Below are 19,901 nucleotides of genomic sequence, written 5' to 3' on the forward strand. Positions count from 1 at the left end.
AAAGGTCTCTTCCTTGGTCTTTTATAGTAGAGACCAAGAAGAGGAAGAAAGGCTCTGAGAAAAGAAGAAAAAAAAAAAGAGAAGAAACGGGCTCATCTCCTCACCACCGCCCTACAGGGCAGGCACCACCCACTGCCAGCAAGAAGACCCAAGGATACTACACCCGGTGCATGTCACAAATGTGGTCAACTTGGCCACTAGAAAAGGGATTGCCCCCAAAACAAACTGCCCCAGAAGCCCTGTCCCAATTGCCAACAGCATGGCCACTGGAGGTGAGACTGCCCTGAGAATCGAAGGACTCCCAGGCCCAATCCCTCAATGGAAATGGCCTTAAGCTGAGGGAACCCTGGGCTCCAAGAGCTACTGGCAGGAACACCGAAAACATCAACATCGGTGCAGAGGAGCCGAGGGTAACCCTAGATGTAGCGGAAAGGTCAGTAACTTTTACACAGGATCCACCTTTTCCGTACTAACCTCCTACCAAGGACCCCTCTCTTCTAACAAAAACATGGTTCAGGGAGTCATAAAGGTGCTTATACACAGCAAATATAACCAGTCCTGCTGGATTTGTCTACAGGGTTGGGGACAGTCCGCAGAAAGCTGGCCCACCTCTTGGCAGGTCTGGGCTCAAACATCAGGCTTTCTTCACTATACCCTCTCCACCGGAGTGCAGGGGGTGTTCAAAAGCTATGATAACCAAACTATACACCCTATCACAGGGACCATGTACCAGGGAGTACAAATAAGAGGGGGGGCAAAGCCTGTTGTGCATTTACTCACCAGGTTGCCAAAGATACTCATAACAGGTAAGATCTCTAAAGCGTTCCTTTTACAATACAATTGTCACGATAACACACAACCTCAGGAACCTAACGGCATTTTTCCCTGATCCTCTGTCCTCATCCAGCCGGTTAACCTTCCCCCACAAGTACCTCTTCAGACACACAGTTAGACTACACTGGAGGGTTTTTCCAGGAGATACCACTGGGTTGTGACCATTTGACCCTTCTGGCCACTTCCAAATGGAAATCCAGCAACAACATTAAACCACCAAGGAAAAGGTTTTCACAGAAGCCATCCACAAAATGACCTTCTGAGAAAACCTAAAACAACAATGCCACCCATAACATTACCCCCTGCTTTAGTCCGCTAACAGCAGCTGCCCTAGCTGTCACATACTTTTGGAAATATACCTCCACCTTCCAAAAGCCAACTCCATACAATTATACCTCATCAGGTGTATACCATGTCTCAGGTTGTCTTCCATTATCTTCAGGCCTACATTATGCATGTGGAACTGCAGCTTATATATGCCCACCCACAAATTAGATGGGATTATGCACAGTAGGATATGTCCTCCCTCCTGTGTCTTTAGCTGAAGCAAGAGCGCCTATCCCTTTACCTTTAGGCACCACTCATAAGGTGGTGAAAAGAACAAGGCCCCTAATTCCCATGTTAATAGGACTTAGCAGTCTTATCAGAATGGCTGGCCTCACAGCTGGAACCACTGGGGCGCTAGGAGCTGCTCAAGTTTATGCAAACCTCTCACTTGGACTAGCCCAGCTCAATAACCAGGTAACAGCCTCTATAGCTACTCTACAAACTCAAATAAATTCTTTGGCAGCTGTAGTACTTCATGTGGACATGTGGCTATCCACGGGGGTATATGTTCCATGCTAGGTGAACAATGCTGCTTTTGGGTGAACCAAACTGGCCAAGTCCAAGAACATATCCACCACTTTTTAGATAAGGCCAGACAAATCCAAACACAAGGATGGAACTCTTGGTCATCCATCTGGTCATGGGGCTCTTGGCTAATACTGTTCCTTGGCCCTTTAATGCCTTTGATTCTTCTTTTACTGTTTGGACCCTGCCTCCTTAAAATACTAACTCATTTTGTATCTTCCAGATTACAAAAGTTTCAATTGCAAACGGGTGTAATTCAGACATCATCAAATAATGCAACTCCTGAAAGCCCTTTGGATCAAGCTGCCCAACGCACCCATCCTCAGCTCCCGAAGTCAAGCAAACCCCCCATTAGGGAACAAGTGCCTCTTCTAGGGCCAGCTCTATGCCCCACTGACCGCAGGAAGTAGTTACAGAAGACAGACCACCCCCCTTCAACAACCCCAAAGACTTCAGAGAATGGCACTTGATGGGGAAAGGATGTAAGAGGGAGGGAGAGAGCTTGCACTCAGGAGGAGAAGGAGATGGGGGTGGTGACATTCCTCAGTAAGATAGTCCCTAACTTGGTAATGCCTGGTAGTGTAGTGGTTAAGTGCTATGGCTGCTAACCAAAAGGTCAGCAGCTCGAATGCACCAGGCGCTCCTTGGAAACCCAGTGGGGCAGTTCTACCCTGTCCTGTAGGGTTGCTATGAGACAGAATTGACTCGAAGGCAGTGGGGTTGGTTTTTTCGGTTTTAACTTGGTAATTAAATAAACCAAGGAAATGGTCTTTACAGGGGTCCCTGACTTGGCTGTTAAACATTAAGCCAAGGAAATGCTCTCTACAGGGGTCCCTGACTTGGCAGTTAAACGTTAATAGGGTGAGATAGGAGAAAAAGGGTATAAAACCCTAGGAAAACAACTGTCAGGGCACTCAGAATCTCTTTCTATCTCAGTAGCCCACTTGACGCTCCCTAGTCAATTGTATTTTTGCTACTAACCCTCTGCCAGCTAATGAACCTCTGCTCGCTTGGCACTATTTGTCTCAGTGTTTGAATTCTTTCCTACACCGAAGACAAGAACCGAGGGCAGTCTCTCTGGTAACAATTGTTACTGCACATTTATAAGTTATGACTTAAAGAATAAGTAATTAAGTAAATAATTGTTTAGTATTTTCCTAAAATTTTTGGGTGAGAATCATTACATTCATTAGCGTAAAATGTTCTTTATTTTTAAAATGTCATATTTCTTACACTATTTTTAAGTAGCCCTCTCTACTGAGTTTTTTCTAACTAAAAAAATATTTCCTAAATTCATGGGATCTATGCAGCTCATTATGTAACAAATATTAAAAGCTTAATACAGGGATTAATCCTTAACACTTTGGAGAATTTCTATAGAATGGGTCAACTATACCACACTTAAACTGGCAGATTATTTTGCCCAGCTATTCAATCAGGAGTAACACCACTAGAAGAAACCTGACTCCAAATTCATGTCTTTATCATAACAATACTGTTTTTCCCAACCTGTATAATAATTGATCATCTCAGGCATATTTTTGCATGCAGTGTATACAATGTTTAACTTCAGCAGGTTTGCTAAAAGTATTGACAACCAATATCCTCTAAATACTCTTATTTTGGCAATGGCCTATAAAAATAACTTCTAGAAAATCCAGCCTGACCAAAGGAAACCCTGGTGGCGTAGTGGTTAAGAGCTATGGCTGCTAACCAAAAGGCTGGCAGTTCGAATCCACCAGGAACTACTTGGAAACCCTCTGGGACAGTTCTGTTCTGTCCTATAGGGTTGCTGAGTCAGAGTCGACTTGTCAGCAATGGGTTTGGTTTGGTTTGGTTTTGGTTTTTTGGTTTTATTAGATAATATAATTTTTTCCACTTTATATAAGATACCTATTTCTATTACTTGCAAAATGGCTATATAGTAAAATTGCTACATTTCATAAGATAACAAAAGATAAATGATATATATTCTTTAGAAAACATGACTGGTCAAACACTGTTCTTTTCTGACATATTTACACAACGATGGAAATCAACATTTATAGCATCAATAGGTTTGATTAGCAAATGTCACCCATGTAGGTATAACTGCCAAAGTACGCCCTTGATTCTAACCATCATTGTTATTGAAAATCTGTAAATTACATTACAAGTTGTAATCCCCCATCCACGACTAGAACATGCCCTGTGATATATGGCGATTCTAAAAGAAACACAACCGCGTGTGCCACTTCAATGGGTTCTCCAAACCTCTGAAGAGGAATATTTTTCTTTAAATGTTCTTCTTTCAAGTCTTTCGTCATATCTGTGTGAACGAATCCTAAAAAAGAAATATTTGTTTTATTTAGTTGAAAAGGGTAGGCACTAAGATATATGCTTAAAATAAAAATGAATTCACTCCTAAAAATCTGAGATTATTAACAAGCCTTGTTAGGAAATATGAAGTTTTGCTAGTCATCAAGCAACCAAGTCTATATTTTTATTCAATTTAACTGAGTGAACTTTTATTGAACACTAAAATATTTGGTCCCCAACATGAATAAAACAAACTTCCATTCCTCAAGCAACCTATAATTTACAGAGGGAACAGTCACTGGCACACCTAATTAAAATGTAAGAAAGTTTATACCTTACAGAAATATAAACAAAGTACCACATAAGTGATTAATCTTCACTTGAATGGGGGCAGAGGAGTGGGAGGTAGGGTAGAGAAAAGAAAAACCCATTGTTGTCATCAATTCCCACTCACAGAGACCCTGTAAGACAGAGTAGAACTGCCCTATAGTTTCCAAGGAGCGCCTGGTGGATTCGAACTGCCAGCCTTTTGGTTAGCAGCCGTAGCACTTAACCACTACACCACCACGGTTTCCAGAGGGAAGAAAGGCATCACAAAAGTGGTCACATGAATTGATTTGGCAATTCTGACAAAAATTAGCTCCATTTGCAAGAGCTAAGATAGCTGATGATTAGAAAGACCAGTTTTTCCAATATCCATGTTAAAAAACATCTCATGGTCATATTCAATTCTGATGCAAATATACATAAAAATTCAAAAGTTAACATGCCATCAGTGTACGTAATCAATTTTGCAGAGACTATGTTCTAAAACATGGTATAATGTACTACTTCAGATATTAAGTAACCAATTCTAAACAATTCATATTATAGATGTATGCCAGCGAGAACTATAGGTTTATTAAGAAAATCATCTGAGACATACAAATACATATTACTAACAAAATACTTAACCCATATAATTATTTAGACTTTAAAAAAGAAAGTAAATAATTAATCCTCATGAAATGAACAATTAAAAGATCAATAAACTTTTTAAGGTCATGAAATATAGATGGAATAAAAGTTAGACATGGAGCCCCAGTGGTGCAGTGGTTAAGACTTCAGCTGCTAACCAAAGAGTTGGCAGTTTGAATCTACCAGTCACTCCTTGGAAACTCTATGGGGCAGCTCTACGCTGTCCTACAGGGTTCCTTTGAGTTGGAATCCACTGGACAGCAATGGGCTTTGGTTTTCGTTTTCTTTTTGTTTTTTTAATGACACATGAAGTAAAAGTTTAATGTGCAATCTCAAAAAATACAGCTTTCGAATGGACTTCAGTTAAAACTAAATCATTTATAACTCAAAGTATAAATCAACCTAAACATATTGCCACGTAAAGTACCACCATAAATATGGACTGAACATTGAATTAATTATTAGGATTAGGCCACTGGTTTATTATACAATACTATGTAGTTATTTAACTTCTCTTTGCCTTAGGTTTTCATTTACAAATATCTAAACATTTTCTTAAAATCCTTGTGAGAAATGATCATAGATTTTTCTATAACGAAGCCCATGACAGTTGTATTAGGGAAAAACTGGAAACAAGTTGAATCTCTTTCAATAACAAACTGGCTAAATAAATCATGGCACATCCACACAATACAAAATGGCCAGGAATTAAAAATGATGCTATAGAAGAATATTAAAATGAGAATGAAAAATAATACTTGTATATAAAACCAAAATAACCAAGTCCATTGACACTGAGTTGATTCTGAGTCATACCAACCCCCACAGAACAGAATACAACTGCCCCATTGGGTTTCCAAGGCTGCAATCTTTATGAAAGCAGAGGTTATAAAGTTCGGTTACACCACTATTAAAAAATTAACAAAAAAAACCCTAATATATGGTAATGATTGAAAAAATTATAAACCAAAATATTAACAGTGATTCCCACTAGATACTGGAAGTTACAGGTGATAGTTTTTACTTTCTTCTTTGTTCCTTCCTGTTGTTTCCAAAGTGCCTACAGCAGATACATATTACTTAGGCGTTCAGATAAAACTTTACTGAAAAAAAGACACACAGTACTATCTTCAGACTCTCTATAATGAGGGCCTAGAATAATGAAACTAATTTGGTATTATTTGTGTTTCATTTAAGATTACATTGTAAAATATAACATCCTCTGTGATAAACCACATATTTACTGAAAAAGTCAGCAATATTTCCTTAATTCCCTTTCATCTTTAAGAACAATTAGATGGCCAAAAGGAATAAAGAATAAAAGGAGAAACAGTTGACACAGATAATAACACTGGATAACTACGCTCTGCAGAATTTCAAGTGCAGTGAAAGTAAAACTTAATTTACAGTGAAGAGCCAGTGGGCAATCCACTCATCTTAAGCAGCACTATCTTGAAGGTCAGTGAAGCAGGCGCAGGGGTCTGGGGACCATGGTTTCAGGGGACATCTAAGTCAACTGACATAATAAAATCTATTAACATTCTGCATCCCACTTTGAAGACTGGCGTCTGGGGTCTTAAATGCTAGCAAGCGGCCATCTAAGATGCATCAATGAGTCTCAACAGACCTGGGTCAAAGGAGATTGAAGAACACCAAGAACACAAGATAATAACAAGCCCAAGAGACAGAAAGGGCTACATGAACCAGAGACTACATCATCCTGAGACCAGAAGAACTGGATGGTGCCCGGCTACAACCGATGACTGCCCTGACAGGGAGCACAACAGAGAACCCCTGAGGGAGCAGGAGAGCAGTGGGATGCAGACCCCAAATTCTCATAAAAAGACCAGACTTAATGGTCTGACTGAGACTAGAAGGACCCTTGTGATCGTGGCCTCCAGACCTTCTGTTGACCCAGGACAGGAACCATCCCCAAAGCCAAATCATTAGACATGGATTGGACTGGACAATGGGTTGGAGAGGGATGCTGGTGAGGCGTGAGCTACTTGGTTCAGGTGGACACTTGAGACTATGTTGGCATCTCCTGCCTGGAGGGGATATGGGAGGGTGGAGGGGCTTAGAAGCTGGTAGAATAGTCAAGAAAAGAAAGAGTGGGCTGTCTCATGGGGGGGAGAGTAACTGGGAATATGTAGCAAGTTATATATAAGTTTTTATGTGAGAGACTGACCTGATTTGTAAACTTTCACTTAAAGCACAATAAAAATTATTTAAAAAAAAAAAAAAAAAAGAAGCACTATCATGGAGGTTCTCGATTCCCAAAGTTTCTTCTTCGGGCACACTTATTTCCCAAGGTGGCTCAGACAGTACACTAGAAAGAAAATCACCTTACATTTTATGGGAGGGAAAAAAAAAATATATATATATATATATATAAATGACAGACATCTTACTTTGATTTTAAGGGGTTTCTCTTACCCACAAGTCCAAAAATTAACCGTAAAAGCCTGACCCAAACTGCAAAAGTACTGACCTACTTTTTCTACCAGGAAATACTTACTACTCAGCAACATTGTCAGTTTGCCTTTTCTGAGTTAAAAAAGGTAGTCAATAACAAACACATTACCACACTTTTTCGCAAATAACGTGCCCATCCCATGTAACCATGTAACTGATGCACACACACACACACACATAACCCACACAGCATACCTAGGAAAATAATGTGCAAGGGGGTTGCAAAATTGGCAAAAAACCTGTAACGCACATATTTGTATAAAAATACGGTATCTCATGAATTAATAAAAAAAGACTGTACTTCCTTAATTTTAATTTCAAGGGGTCTCATAGCTACAAACAGGTAAAAGGCCATATTTTCAGGAGTTACTTTTTAAATGCTAACTCAATAACCACTGCATATCCTGTCACCATGGAAACTTGTATTCATTAAGCAAAAACTGTATTTAAGCTTTTGTAAAATCTCCTATCTTCAGGAACGTGTTATCTTTTTGCAGGGAGACGGATGCTTCCCCAAATTGTAAATGGTTAAATCATGAAACAATCAAGTGTTACATTATTGTTTTGAGCTAATCCAAAGGGTTATTGTTTAACAATTGTCACCAACCTACTTTGAGCTACTTATTTTTAGAAACAAAATGATCTCCGTGCACGCACATAGAGTGACTGCTTGGAATAAGCCTTATGTTTTCTTTGTGTCTTGATTATTTATAACAATTCATTAGAAAAGTTGAATGATTTAAAATTATAAAAGTAACATTTAGAAGTTCAAGTTATCTTCTCAAAAGAGTTTATGACACTATTATCCTTCATTCTTTGGAATTTTTGAGTTCTGGTCAAATTTTTTTTTTTTCAAATTAGCATAAAATATTTCCCATAACCTCTCAAGCGCTCATAAGAAAATCAATTATATGTTTTAATCTTTTAAAAAATCTCAATAAACTACAATAGAAATCAAGAAAAATCTTTTCGATATGGCTTAGCAAATTCTAGGCTCAACTCATAACTGGCTCTGGTGGCTTTTTCTCAAAGCCAGCATTTTGAGGTAAAAAGATGACTTGACTAGGACACATTAAACTCTATTCCCTACTGACAGGTTCTTGTCAGCAGGTGCAGTCAATTGGGCTGATTCATGGCCACACTATGTTGCCTGGTCCTACACCATCTGCATGATCTCCTGTTGGTACCTGAAATACCTGTGGCACAGCTTCCAGCATGATAGCAACATTTAAGTCACCACAGTACAACAAATTGAGACTGGATACAGGCTAAAATAGTTCCAATTTAAGAAGCCCTGATGCTCATCAGAGTTTTCATCAATGCTGTGCCGAAAGTAACTGATCTGATCTGCTTCTGACTGGATGTTAGTTCCGATGTGTTTGTCTTGTTGCGGATAAAGGGTAAGGCCTGTGAGAGACCATCTGGAGATGTTTTCACCTTGAAGAAAAGGTAGATTCTATAATATGGCACGACATAGTAGAAGGCACACCTGAGATAGTAAGGCAGACTTAGGTAGTGTTTAAGTGCAATCCCAGTGAGATGAAAAGATGGCCTTGCCACAATGAGACAGGCCATGAGGACAGACTGTGATCTATGGCCTCCCAAAACAACCACCCAAGTAAATCAGATACATGGAACAAATAAAGGCTATTATCCTCAAGCTTTTAAGCTTTTATTATCCTCAAGTATTCCACCCTGGATTCAGCTTGGCTATGATCTGTGTCCATCTTAAGCCAGGTTTGGAGAGGAGAGAGTGGTGCCCTCTGAGGCCACTTTTGGGATCATGATATCCAGCCACCTACCTCACATGAAGATCCTCCCTCCACCGCCCAAGCCGGGAAGATACACAGTGTTCGATACGGAGGACAAGGACACGTCCAAAGATTCAAGAGCCTTTCTCTCGTCCTTATCAGCAGCTTTTAAAATCTCATATATGTATCTTTCCCCAATTATAAATTAATCCAGGCTCTATCAAATTTCAATGTCTTCTCATGCTAAACGAAAAGATGAAGAATCACACAATCCTCATTTGTAAATGTACCTTAGCCCAGAGCAGTGCACTTAAACAGCCTTGTATTTTATACCCTGCCAGAAGACACAGAACTCGGCTGCTAACCCAAGGGTCAGCAGTTCGAATCCACCAGGAGCTTCTTGGAAACTCTATGGAGCAGTTCTACTGTCCTATAGGGTCGCTATGAGTCAGAATTGACTCCACGGCAGCGGGTATAAGACAAGGGCAGAGAGATTAATTTTTAAAGGTCCCAAAGACCCACCCTGTGATTGTATTGTTTTCCAGTTTGTTCTCTCTCTCCTTGGCTCCGCAGGACTCTCTCCCATATCATTCGTTCACTTTATATGTAAAGTTCCAAGACCTCTGCTCTATTCCTCCTTTTACTAGATATCTACTTACAATGCTTTTCAAGCTGGGCTTTAAAAATTATAAACTACCAGTAGTGCCACTGCCCAACAAATGATGTCATAACGTCACTTGTTGGACAGGTAGAGGTTTCCAGATGGCAACAATGCTATCACTCCTTAAATCAATAAATACACAACTGAGATGGGCTGCATTCAATTAACTAAAAACAAGGATACTTTAGTTCTGTATCTATGATGACGTATCAGTACATATTTCTTTCTTTAACATGAACTTTTAAGAACAAGGATATTATTGCCATAAAAGTGCATGGTCCTTGTCCAATGAGAATTTAAACTTGCTAAACTCTAAAAGTAAATATATTTCCTTTATCTATTTTTGGCTATCTAGGAGCCCTGGTGGTGCAGTAGTTAAGAGCTCAGCTGCTAACCTAAAGGTCAGCAGTTTGAATCTACCAGTCACTCCTTGGAAACCCTGTAGGGCAGTTCTACTGTGTCTTATAGGGTCTCTATGAGTCAGAATCAACTCGACAGTAACGGGTTTGGTTTGGTTTTTTTAATATAGTATAAGGAGCCCTATTGGCACAGTGGTTAAAAGCTTGGCTGCTATCCAAAAGGTCAGCAGTTCGAATCCACCAGCTGTTCCCTGGGAACCCTATAGGGCAGTTCTACTCTGTCCAATAGGGTCACTATGAGTTGGGACCAACTCGACGGCACATAACGACAACAACAAACAGGTTAGATATCAAACGTAGTTTCTTCTATCCATTCTTTTATAAGTTTCTAAAACCTAAGAAGAATTAAAATAACTCACTTTTCTAAAAGAAGAAACAAGGTTCTTTCCAAAAGCTACACTAAGATTTTAACCAGGAAAAATTTGTATGTCATAATATTAAGTTTGTAAAAGTGTTTAAGGATGCAGCATGAAAAATTAACTCCATGCCAAACAGCACAGAAGAACACCTAGAGTATTATCTGCACGTAGTAGCTGCCAAGCTTATACAAGCATTTACCAACAAGATTTTTCTCTAAGTAGTAAACACAAAATTTCTTCAACTTAAACAAAAGAATAGGTGGTAAAATACTCAAGGTACCCTAAAGGAATAAATGCAAAGCTACACTATTTGTCAAAATTAAAAATGCCTCAGCAACTCTATCCCCAGGATTATCTGTTTTAATTCAGCCATTAAAAGTGGGCCAGCTATCACAAAAGACCATATACTGTATGATCCCATTTACATGGAATGTCCAGAATAAGCAATTCTATAGAGATAGAAAGTAGATTAATGGATGGTTGCCAGAGGCCAGGAAGGTTAGAGAGAAATGAAGAAGAGCAAACGTTAATGGGTACAGGGTTTCTTTTGGGATTAAGAAAACGCTCTAAAATCTATTGTGGGCATCACTGCACAAATCTATGACCATACTAAAACTATGATGGGTGAATTGTATGGTAGGTGAATTAAATCTCTATAAAACCCATTGCCGTTGAGTCAATTCCAACTCATAGCGGCCCCATAGGACAGAGCAGAACTGCCCCACAGAGTTTCAAAGGAGTGCCTTGTGGATTCGAACTGCTGACCTTTCGGTTAACAGCCGTAGCACTTAACCACTACGCCACCAGGGTTTCCAAATCTCTACAAGGCATATATTATAACATATGGAATAAAATCATCTCCAGGATGTACTGTTCCGTGAATAAAGCAAGGTAAAAACGTTGTCAATGGTATGACATAACTTGTGGGGTTTTTTGTTTTTTAAAATGAATATACTGGCTTGCATATGAAAAAATACAGAGGAAACAAGTTAACAGTGGTTGTTTCTGAGGAAAGGAACTAGATGGCTAGGGGAGAGAAAGCTCACTTTTCATTCTATACCTCTTTGCACTTTTGAGTTTTGTACCATGGGTGTGTATTATCTATTTAAAGCACATATATCATATTACATTTTTTAAAGCAACATATTTATCACGGATTCAATTTGTCAAGTATTTTGTTTCTTATGTTCAATGCTTTACAATCCGAAACATTTATCCATGTGAGAAATTTATTTTATATTTAAAGAAATTCCAAAGCCTGGCACCTAAGTCATCTGTAGAAATAGTCAACAATATTGGTGAGTGGCAGCCTAATTCATTACTTTCCCTGTTCTGGTCTGCTTTTTAACAATTTTCCTGCTAATTGAAACCTCCATTTGAAGGTGACTAGGAAAACTGAAAGGAGCCCTGGTTAAGCACTTGGCTGTTAACCAAGAGGTTGGCAGTTGAAACCTACCAGCCGCTCCGCAGGAGGAAGATGTGGCAGTCAGCTTCTGTAAAGATTAAAACCAAAAACCAAACCCAGTGCCGTCGAGTCGATTCCGACTCATAGCAACCCTATAGGACAGAGTAGAACTGCCCCATAGAGTTTCCAAGGAGCGCCTGGCAGATTCGAACTGCCGACCCTTTGGCTAGCAGCTGTAGCGCTTAACCAGTACACCACCAGGGTTTCCCCGTAAAGATTACAGCATTGGAAACTACGTGGCAATTCTACCCTGTCCTATAGGGTCACTAGGAGCCTGAATCAACTTGATCGTAGTGGGTTTTTTAGGAAAGCTGACATACAAAGAAATTCATTTGTTAATTCTGATGTTAGCTCTATTAAAAGATCCATTAACAAATCTGGCTGAAATTATTACCTAAAATAAAATTAATAAAAAATCCACTTAATTCTACTATTTCAATTATACTTCATTTTTGACCAATGAAGCATACTCAATACTATGAAACCTGCTATATAACTAATATGATAAATATATAAATGGCCACATTTTTACCAACAGTTCTTTTTCCCCGTAATATAAGTTATATTGAAAAGTAAGATCCTTAAGAAAAGCTGTAACAACACACTCACATAACACTTTTGCATACAAACTGGACTCCTACTATTCAGCCCGTAGCTTTGGCAATAAATTCACTCTAGGCAAAATTAAGCATTCCTTCTTCAGTATCCCCACAGCATCATATATGTATCTCAATTATTGCATTCATCCCATGGCATTGTAATTACTTGTTTACATGTCTGTCTTTCCCACTATACTTAAGTCTTTGTGGCAGAAACATCTCATTCATATGTATAACTTCAGGACGTAGCACAGCCCTTGGCACATGGAGACACTCCAGGAAGTTTCTTGAATTGAGTTATAAAAGAGTTGGGAACACTTCTACTACCCCTAGACCATTCAGCTTTTAAATCTTCATGAACTAGAATTAATTCTTCACTACCCATGCTATTCCAATCCCTAAAAGAGAAGGAAGCAAACATATGCAGTCCTAAACCACAAATATCTATATTCCCTCATATGGGTTAACTAGGCTAACACTAAAATCAATTGGCTTGCGTACAGCATGCACAAGGAGAAGCCAATGCCAAGACAACGACACTGCAGCTTCTGGATTACCTTTTTTGGTCCTTTTTTCAAAAAATAAATGCATCTAACCCATAGTCATTTATCAAATGCTCATGGATTTGGAAGGATTAAATTTAGCTAGTCTCCATGCCTCAAGAATGAATTGGGATGAAGGCATATTACAGAGCAAAAGGCTTACTGGGACATTTTCACAAATTCCTGATAGCTGCTGATTCAACAACTGTGTCAAATAAAACATCAATTCCAGGGTCCAAGCTGGAGCTATCTGTGACTTGAAATGGAAAATCCACTTCAGCCCACACTCTTACAAACCACCAGTGAGCCAAAATAAACTGTCTTTTCTTACACAGGTAATCAATTCTTAAATTGCTACAGTAAGCTAGGACAAAGATTCACTGCTAACTGATAGAAGCATTTGAAAATACTCATTTTACTCAAACATCAAGTAAACACCTAACCAAAATTACTGTCATACCAAGCTAATGTCTAATAACATAGGTTTGAGTTTTATCACCTTTTTAGAACGCTCCTCACTAATCCAGGCAAAAATAATGCAAATAATGTAATGGTAAAAGTTAAGAAATTTGAAGGTTCCAAATATTTCAGAAATACCAAATTAGCAAGAGAACAAAAAGACTTAAAACTTGTAATGATATAAAAGGAATCTAAAGGGCATAACCTTACAGCTTCTCTTAGCTGGAAATCAAAAGATACAGCTTTTAGTAACAGTCCTGCCATAATCTAGCAGGGTGATCTGAGACAAGTCATTCCATCTCTTAGGTCCTGATCTTCTAAACTGTAGAAATGACTGGGATACATCATCTCTATGATCCTCTACACCTTTAAAAATAAAGGTTTTGAGATGCTGATGAAGAGTGAGCTAATTATATCAGGTGGACACTTGAGACTGTGTTGGCATCTCCTGTCTGGAGGGGGGATGGGAGGATAGAGAGAGTTGGAAGCTGGCAAAATTGTCACGAAAGGAGAGACTGGAAGGGCTGACTCATTAGGGGGAGAGCAAGTGGGAGGAAGGAATAAGAAGTATATTAACTTATATGTGACAGACTGACTTGATTTGTAAACGTTCACTTGAAGCTCAATAAAAGTTAATAAAAAAAAAAAGAATAAAGGTTTTATGTAAAATACAAGATTTGTTTTTTCTAGTCACCAGTTCATTACTTGGTTCTCTTCACAATCATTTTAGAACTATCTAGATGTCAATCAGTGAGTACCAATTCAAACACCAGTTAATGGCTTCCTTCTCTACCAAACAATCATAATGACAGTGTTGTCTACTAAGAAGTTTACACTGACCTGGAGCAACGACATTCACTCTAATTTTCTTTCTTGCTACCTCCTTAGCAAGAGCACGTGAAAATCCAACTAATCCTGCTTTACTGGCACTGTATACAGACTGGCCAGAATTGCCTTTTAGACCAACAACACTTCCTAGGGGGGGAAAAATGAAAACAAAATACAAACAAATCAATGAGGTTATGTGAAAATTCAGAAATTCATACTAAGCAAACAAATAAAAAAGTAAAACCATTTTACATTGTCCTTTGCTAAAATCAGAATTCTAACCCTCGTCATTTGAATAGTAAGCCTTGGAGTTCATGTCTGTTCCAGATATACACAGAAAACAGGATCTGAAAGAGGTGAGTGTAAAAGCTCAGATGCTGGGCAGGGGGCTTGAGATTTGGTTCCTGAAGTGAAACAGATCCACTTGAATCTGAGGAGGTCAGATATGATAAAAAAAATTCTGTAATGTTTACAAAGGTTTCCAGCAGGAAGAGGTTAAGAACCAGAAACGTCAAATCAAAGTTAAGTAATTTTATGATTCCACAACACAGACATAAGGAACTATGCACCTCCTCTTTAAAAAAAAAAAATTTATTTGAAGATAAATCTCATTAAATTTGAACTACTGTCAATCTAAATTAGCAAAGCTTCAATTATAAAAACTTTTTGCAAAACTATAATTCAGTTACTTTCAGTGATGTAACTTGTGTTGCCTAATAAAGAGACCTGAAAGGCCTCATTTAATAAATATGTAAGAATAATTTGTAATTCGAATAGCAACAGTATGCAAATAAATTCTTGCAAAACAAAAGTGAACAAGTAATTTTCTGCACCACTGACCTGTACTTATGACATAAAAATTAATGAAGAACCTCACAAAATCTTTTCAAAAGTAATTTTATTTTACAAAAAGAAAACATTCCAAACACTTTTTATATTATAACCAATAGCCCAATATTAAGATACTTATCTACATTACTATATATTATAGCTAGCTAGTGACGAAGGAATAGAACTTTGAAGGACTGAAAAACAGAAAGGAGATGCCAGTCAGAGGAAATGCAGATGAACAGAGAAAAGAATATTTGGGAGAAAGAGCATTATAGACAGAAAATGGGAAGAAAAATCCAGAAAACCAAACAGGAAGCTTTAGTACCTTCTCATTTATGCCATACACTATTGTTCATCTGGTCAAAAAGTTACTAAAGTAAGTGATAATCTCTGAAATTTCAATGAACTTTCTAGCAGTTTAGTCCTTTTAAAAATAAAATTCTTTCAGTGTATTTTCAATTATCCATTTTTATTTACATCTATCAGGATTCTAAAAGTTTTGTGTGTGGGCCTGTATGTGTGTATGAAGGAGCAACTTTGATTTTGTTTGGTTTTTTAATATACCTAAAAATGGAATATTTTAGAGTTAAGGAAATATACCCCCTCTCATTAGGTGATACATACAGGCCACTGTGCCAACTTACAAGAACTCGAAGTCATTACCTGGCTGGGTTAGGAGACAAGGGTCTACCTGTTTAATAATCTCTTTCATAAGTAGAAAAACTGATTCTTTATATTTTTTAAGGATAAATGTCAAAAAGTGTTCTTTTTAAATTCCCCCCTTAGTTTTTTAGCACAGTATACTTTCATTTTCAAAAGAGAAAAACCCTAAATCCTGGCTTGGGAGGCCATTTCCAACGTTAAAGGAACGAGGTCATTTCTGTAACGGTGGCCTTTTAAGGCATTACCACCTGAAATTAAAAGGCGGACAATATACCACTGTCTTCAAATTACCAAACTGAAACAAAATTTCAAGTTGTTCTGCATTTTAAAAGCTGTAGGTACATACTATGTCATTTATCTTCCCATGGGTCAAATGACCTAAAGACCAGGGGTTACCAACATCCATTCTAAAAATACTAAAACTTTTCTTAAGTTTTTAAAAAATTTTTGGGGGGATGAAAATATACCCAGCAAGCAATGCACCATTTCAACAAATTCGACATGTACAATTCAGTGACATTGTTTACATTCTCCAAGTTGTATAACTGGTCTCGCTATCCTTTTCCAAATTATCCCACTACCACTAACACAAACTCACTGCTCCCTAAGCTTCTCATCTAACCGTTTGAGATGCTGTTGCCAATGTGAACCTTGAAGGCATTATGCTGAGTGAAATAAGTCAATCACAAAAGGACAAATACTGTATGATTCCATTTGTATAGAATGACAAGTACAGGCAAATATATAGAGACCAGAGTTTACTGGTGGTTACCAAGGGAAGGAAGGAGCCCTGGTGGCACAGTGGTTAAGCGTTTAGCTGCTAACCAAAAGGTCAGCAGTTTGAACCCACCAGCCACTCTGCGGAAGAAACATGTGGCAGTCTGCTTCCGTAAGGATTACAGTCTTGGAAACCCTCTGGGGCAGTTCTTCTCTGTCCTATAGGGTCACTATCAGTTGGAATCAGCTACGCAATGGGTTTTGGGTTACCAAGGGCAGGAGGGAGGAGGAGAATGGGAGCCAGTGAGTTTGGGAAGCAGTGAGTTTCTGTTGGGTGGTGATGGGAAACTTGGCACAGATTAAGGGTAAGGAGGGCCCAACCTATTAATGCGATTCATAACACTAAGCTGTACATCTGAAAAACCTGAATTGACAAACACTGTGTAATACATAATTTTAAACTTCTTCTTAAACCTCTGTACTAGATTTATCAGTGACCCCTGAAATTGCTGTACAGATCATTTTTAGCCCTCAGTGTATAAAAATCTTTAATTCCTTGCCCATATTTTAAAAATCAGGTTTCATATTAAAATCAGAATGTCCTATTTCTCTTGGAAAATCTGGTAAAATTAGGACCACATCCCTGCATAGGAACATCCTACAGGATCTGGGCAGTGGTTGCCCCACCATTCCTATTGCTTCTAGACAACAAGGCTGAATGTCTTTTGCCATTTATCACATGGCTTGTGCTGTCACTTTTCTAATATCTTGTGGCTTTACTCATTTAACACCTGATCGACTTCTAAGAGCATGTGAATTTGTGATTCCTGCTTTACCCAATAATCCGTTCATTAAATCAGTTTTTCCAGACACAATACAAAGATTAATTTCATCCCAGTTTTACATATAAATTAATTCTAAATTATGGACTACATATTTTTAGGGTACTATGAAATAATGAGGACTCCCTCAGTGGTACAAAGAGTTAAGCCAAAAAGTTGGCAGTTCAAATCCACCCAGGGGCACCTTGGAAGAAAGGCCTGGAGATCTGCTTCCGAAACCACATGGCCCTGAAAACCCTACGGGACACGGCTCTGCTCTGACACGCTTGGAATCACCATGAGTCAAAACTGACTCAAGGGCAACTAACACCAACAACAACCATCTGAGATAATTCTAAATTCACAAAGATAAAGACTCACCTATGTTAACAATAGACCCCTGCTGTTGCTGAATCATAGTCTTCACAGCAGCTTTACATGTCAGCATGGAACCCAAGAGGTTAGTATGAAGCTGAGATATCATATCTTCAGTTTTAGTTCTCACCAAAAGGCTATCCCTAAAAACAAAACAAACCCATAAATTAAAAACTGGATAAAATAAACCAAAAAAGTCAAAAATCACATAGCATTCTACTGAAAGTAGAGTGTAAGAAGTACTTCATACATGAGATCGAATACCAGAATCAGAGTCCCAACTTAGCTTGAAAGGCACTAAAATAACAATTTAGAAGTCAGAAAGGGTCCACGTGAAAGCCAGGTTATCTGGAGAGGCAAGTATTCCTAACTGCAAAAAGTAGTGCCACGTAGCCAAAAAGCTTGAATGATCTGAGTAATTGCCACACTATACCTTGTTTAAGAAGAAAATTACATACAACAAAACTTCAGTCCTAAGTTCACCTTTAAAAGGTATATCTACTCTATGATTCCATTTGTATGAAGTTCACAAACAAGCAAAACTTACTTCCCCACTGCCATGGAGTTGATTCCAACTCATAGCGACCCTATAGGACAGAGCAGAACTGCCATATAGAGTTTCCAAGGAGCCCCTGGTGGATTCGAAATGCCAACCTTTTGGTTAGCAGCCAAACTCTTAACCACTATGTTACCAGGGTTTCCAAAACTTACTTATGGTGATACAAATCAGAATAGTGGCTACCTTTCAGGACACAGTTCAAGATGTATCCTGAACCACAACGCTGTCAATTTGATAGGATAATACCCATATGCCTAAACGGAAGACCAGTTAATGCAACTATGATTCAAATTGAAGCACCAACCACTAAATGGCAAAGATGAAGAAATTGAAGATTTTTACCAACTTCTGCGGTCTGAAGTTGATCAGACATGCAATCAAGATGCACTGGTAATTACTGGTGATTGGAATGTGAAAGCTGGCAACAAAGAAGGATCAGTAGTTGGATACAAACAACACCAGAGATCGCATAACAGAATTTTGTAAGACCAATGACTTATTCATTGGAAATACCTTTCTTCAACAACGTAAACGGCAACTACACACACGGACTTTGCCAGATGGATTACACAAGAATCAAATTGACTATATCTGCAAAAACAGATAATGGAAAAGCTCAATATCAGTCTGAACAAGGCCAGGGCTGACTGCAGAACAGACCATCAATTGCTCATATACAAGTTCAAGTTGAAGCTGAAGAAAATTACAAGTCCACTAGAGCCAAAGTACAACCTTGAATATATCCCACCTGAATTTAGAAACGATTTCAAGAACTGATTTGATGCACTGAACACTAATAAATGAAGACCAGATGAGTTGTGGGGAGACATCAAGGACATCATAAAACCCAAAAACCCACTGCCATCGAGTCGATTCCGACCCATAGCGACCCTATAGGACAGAGTAGGCCTGCCCCATAGAGTTTCCAAGGAGTGCCTGGTGGATTTGAACTGCCAACCTTTTGTTCAGGAGCCATAGCTCTTAACCACTGTACCACTAGGGTTTCCAAGGACATCATACATGAAGATAAAAAAGGTCATTAAAAAGACAGGAAAGAGGAAATCACCAAATCAATACCATTCACAGTAGCCCCCAAGAAGATAAAATACTTAGGAATAAATCTTACCAAAGATGTAAAAGACCTATACAAAGAAAACTACAAAGTACTACTACAAGAAACTAAAAAGGACCTACTTAAGTGGAAAAACATACCTTGCTCATGGATAGGAAGACTTAACATAGTAAAAATGCCTATTCTACCAAAAACCATCTATACATACAATGCACTTCCGATCCAAATTCCAATGTCATTTTTTAATGTGATGGAGAAACAAATCACCAACTTCATATGGAAGGGAAAGAAGCCTCGGATAAGTAAAGCATTACTGAAAAAGAAGAAGGAAGTGGGAGGCCTCACTCTACCTGATTTCAGAAGC

The 19,901-nt window shown here is 38.5% G+C and overlaps 1 protein-coding gene across 2 annotated transcripts in view; it reads right to left on the reverse strand.

The window, feature by feature from the left end:
• The window catches only part of CBR4 (carbonyl reductase 4), a 109,722-nt gene that overhangs the window by 82,650 nt on the left and 7,171 nt on the right, over positions 1–19,901 (reverse strand). The window contains exons 3-5 of one of the 2 annotated variants that reach the window (XM_049864838.1): positions 17,913–18,049; positions 14,512–14,646; positions 3,652–4,009 (exon numbers count right to left, since the gene is read on the reverse strand). In XM_049864838.1, the coding sequence (XP_049720795.1) occupies positions 3,831–4,009; positions 14,512–14,646; positions 17,913–18,049 (451 nt within the window). In that variant the 3' untranslated portion in view covers positions 3,652–3,830. Of the gene's footprint in view, positions 1–3,651; positions 4,010–14,511; positions 14,647–17,912; positions 18,050–19,901 lie in introns of those variants that run through there. The other variant, XM_049864839.1, reaches the window with a different exon arrangement.

The sequence above is a fragment of the Elephas maximus genome, chromosome 21 (assembly GCF_024166365.1).
Source record: "Elephas maximus indicus isolate mEleMax1 chromosome 21, mEleMax1 primary haplotype, whole genome shotgun sequence".
In the NCBI taxonomy this organism is placed as follows: domain Eukaryota; kingdom Metazoa; phylum Chordata; class Mammalia; order Proboscidea; family Elephantidae; genus Elephas; species Elephas maximus.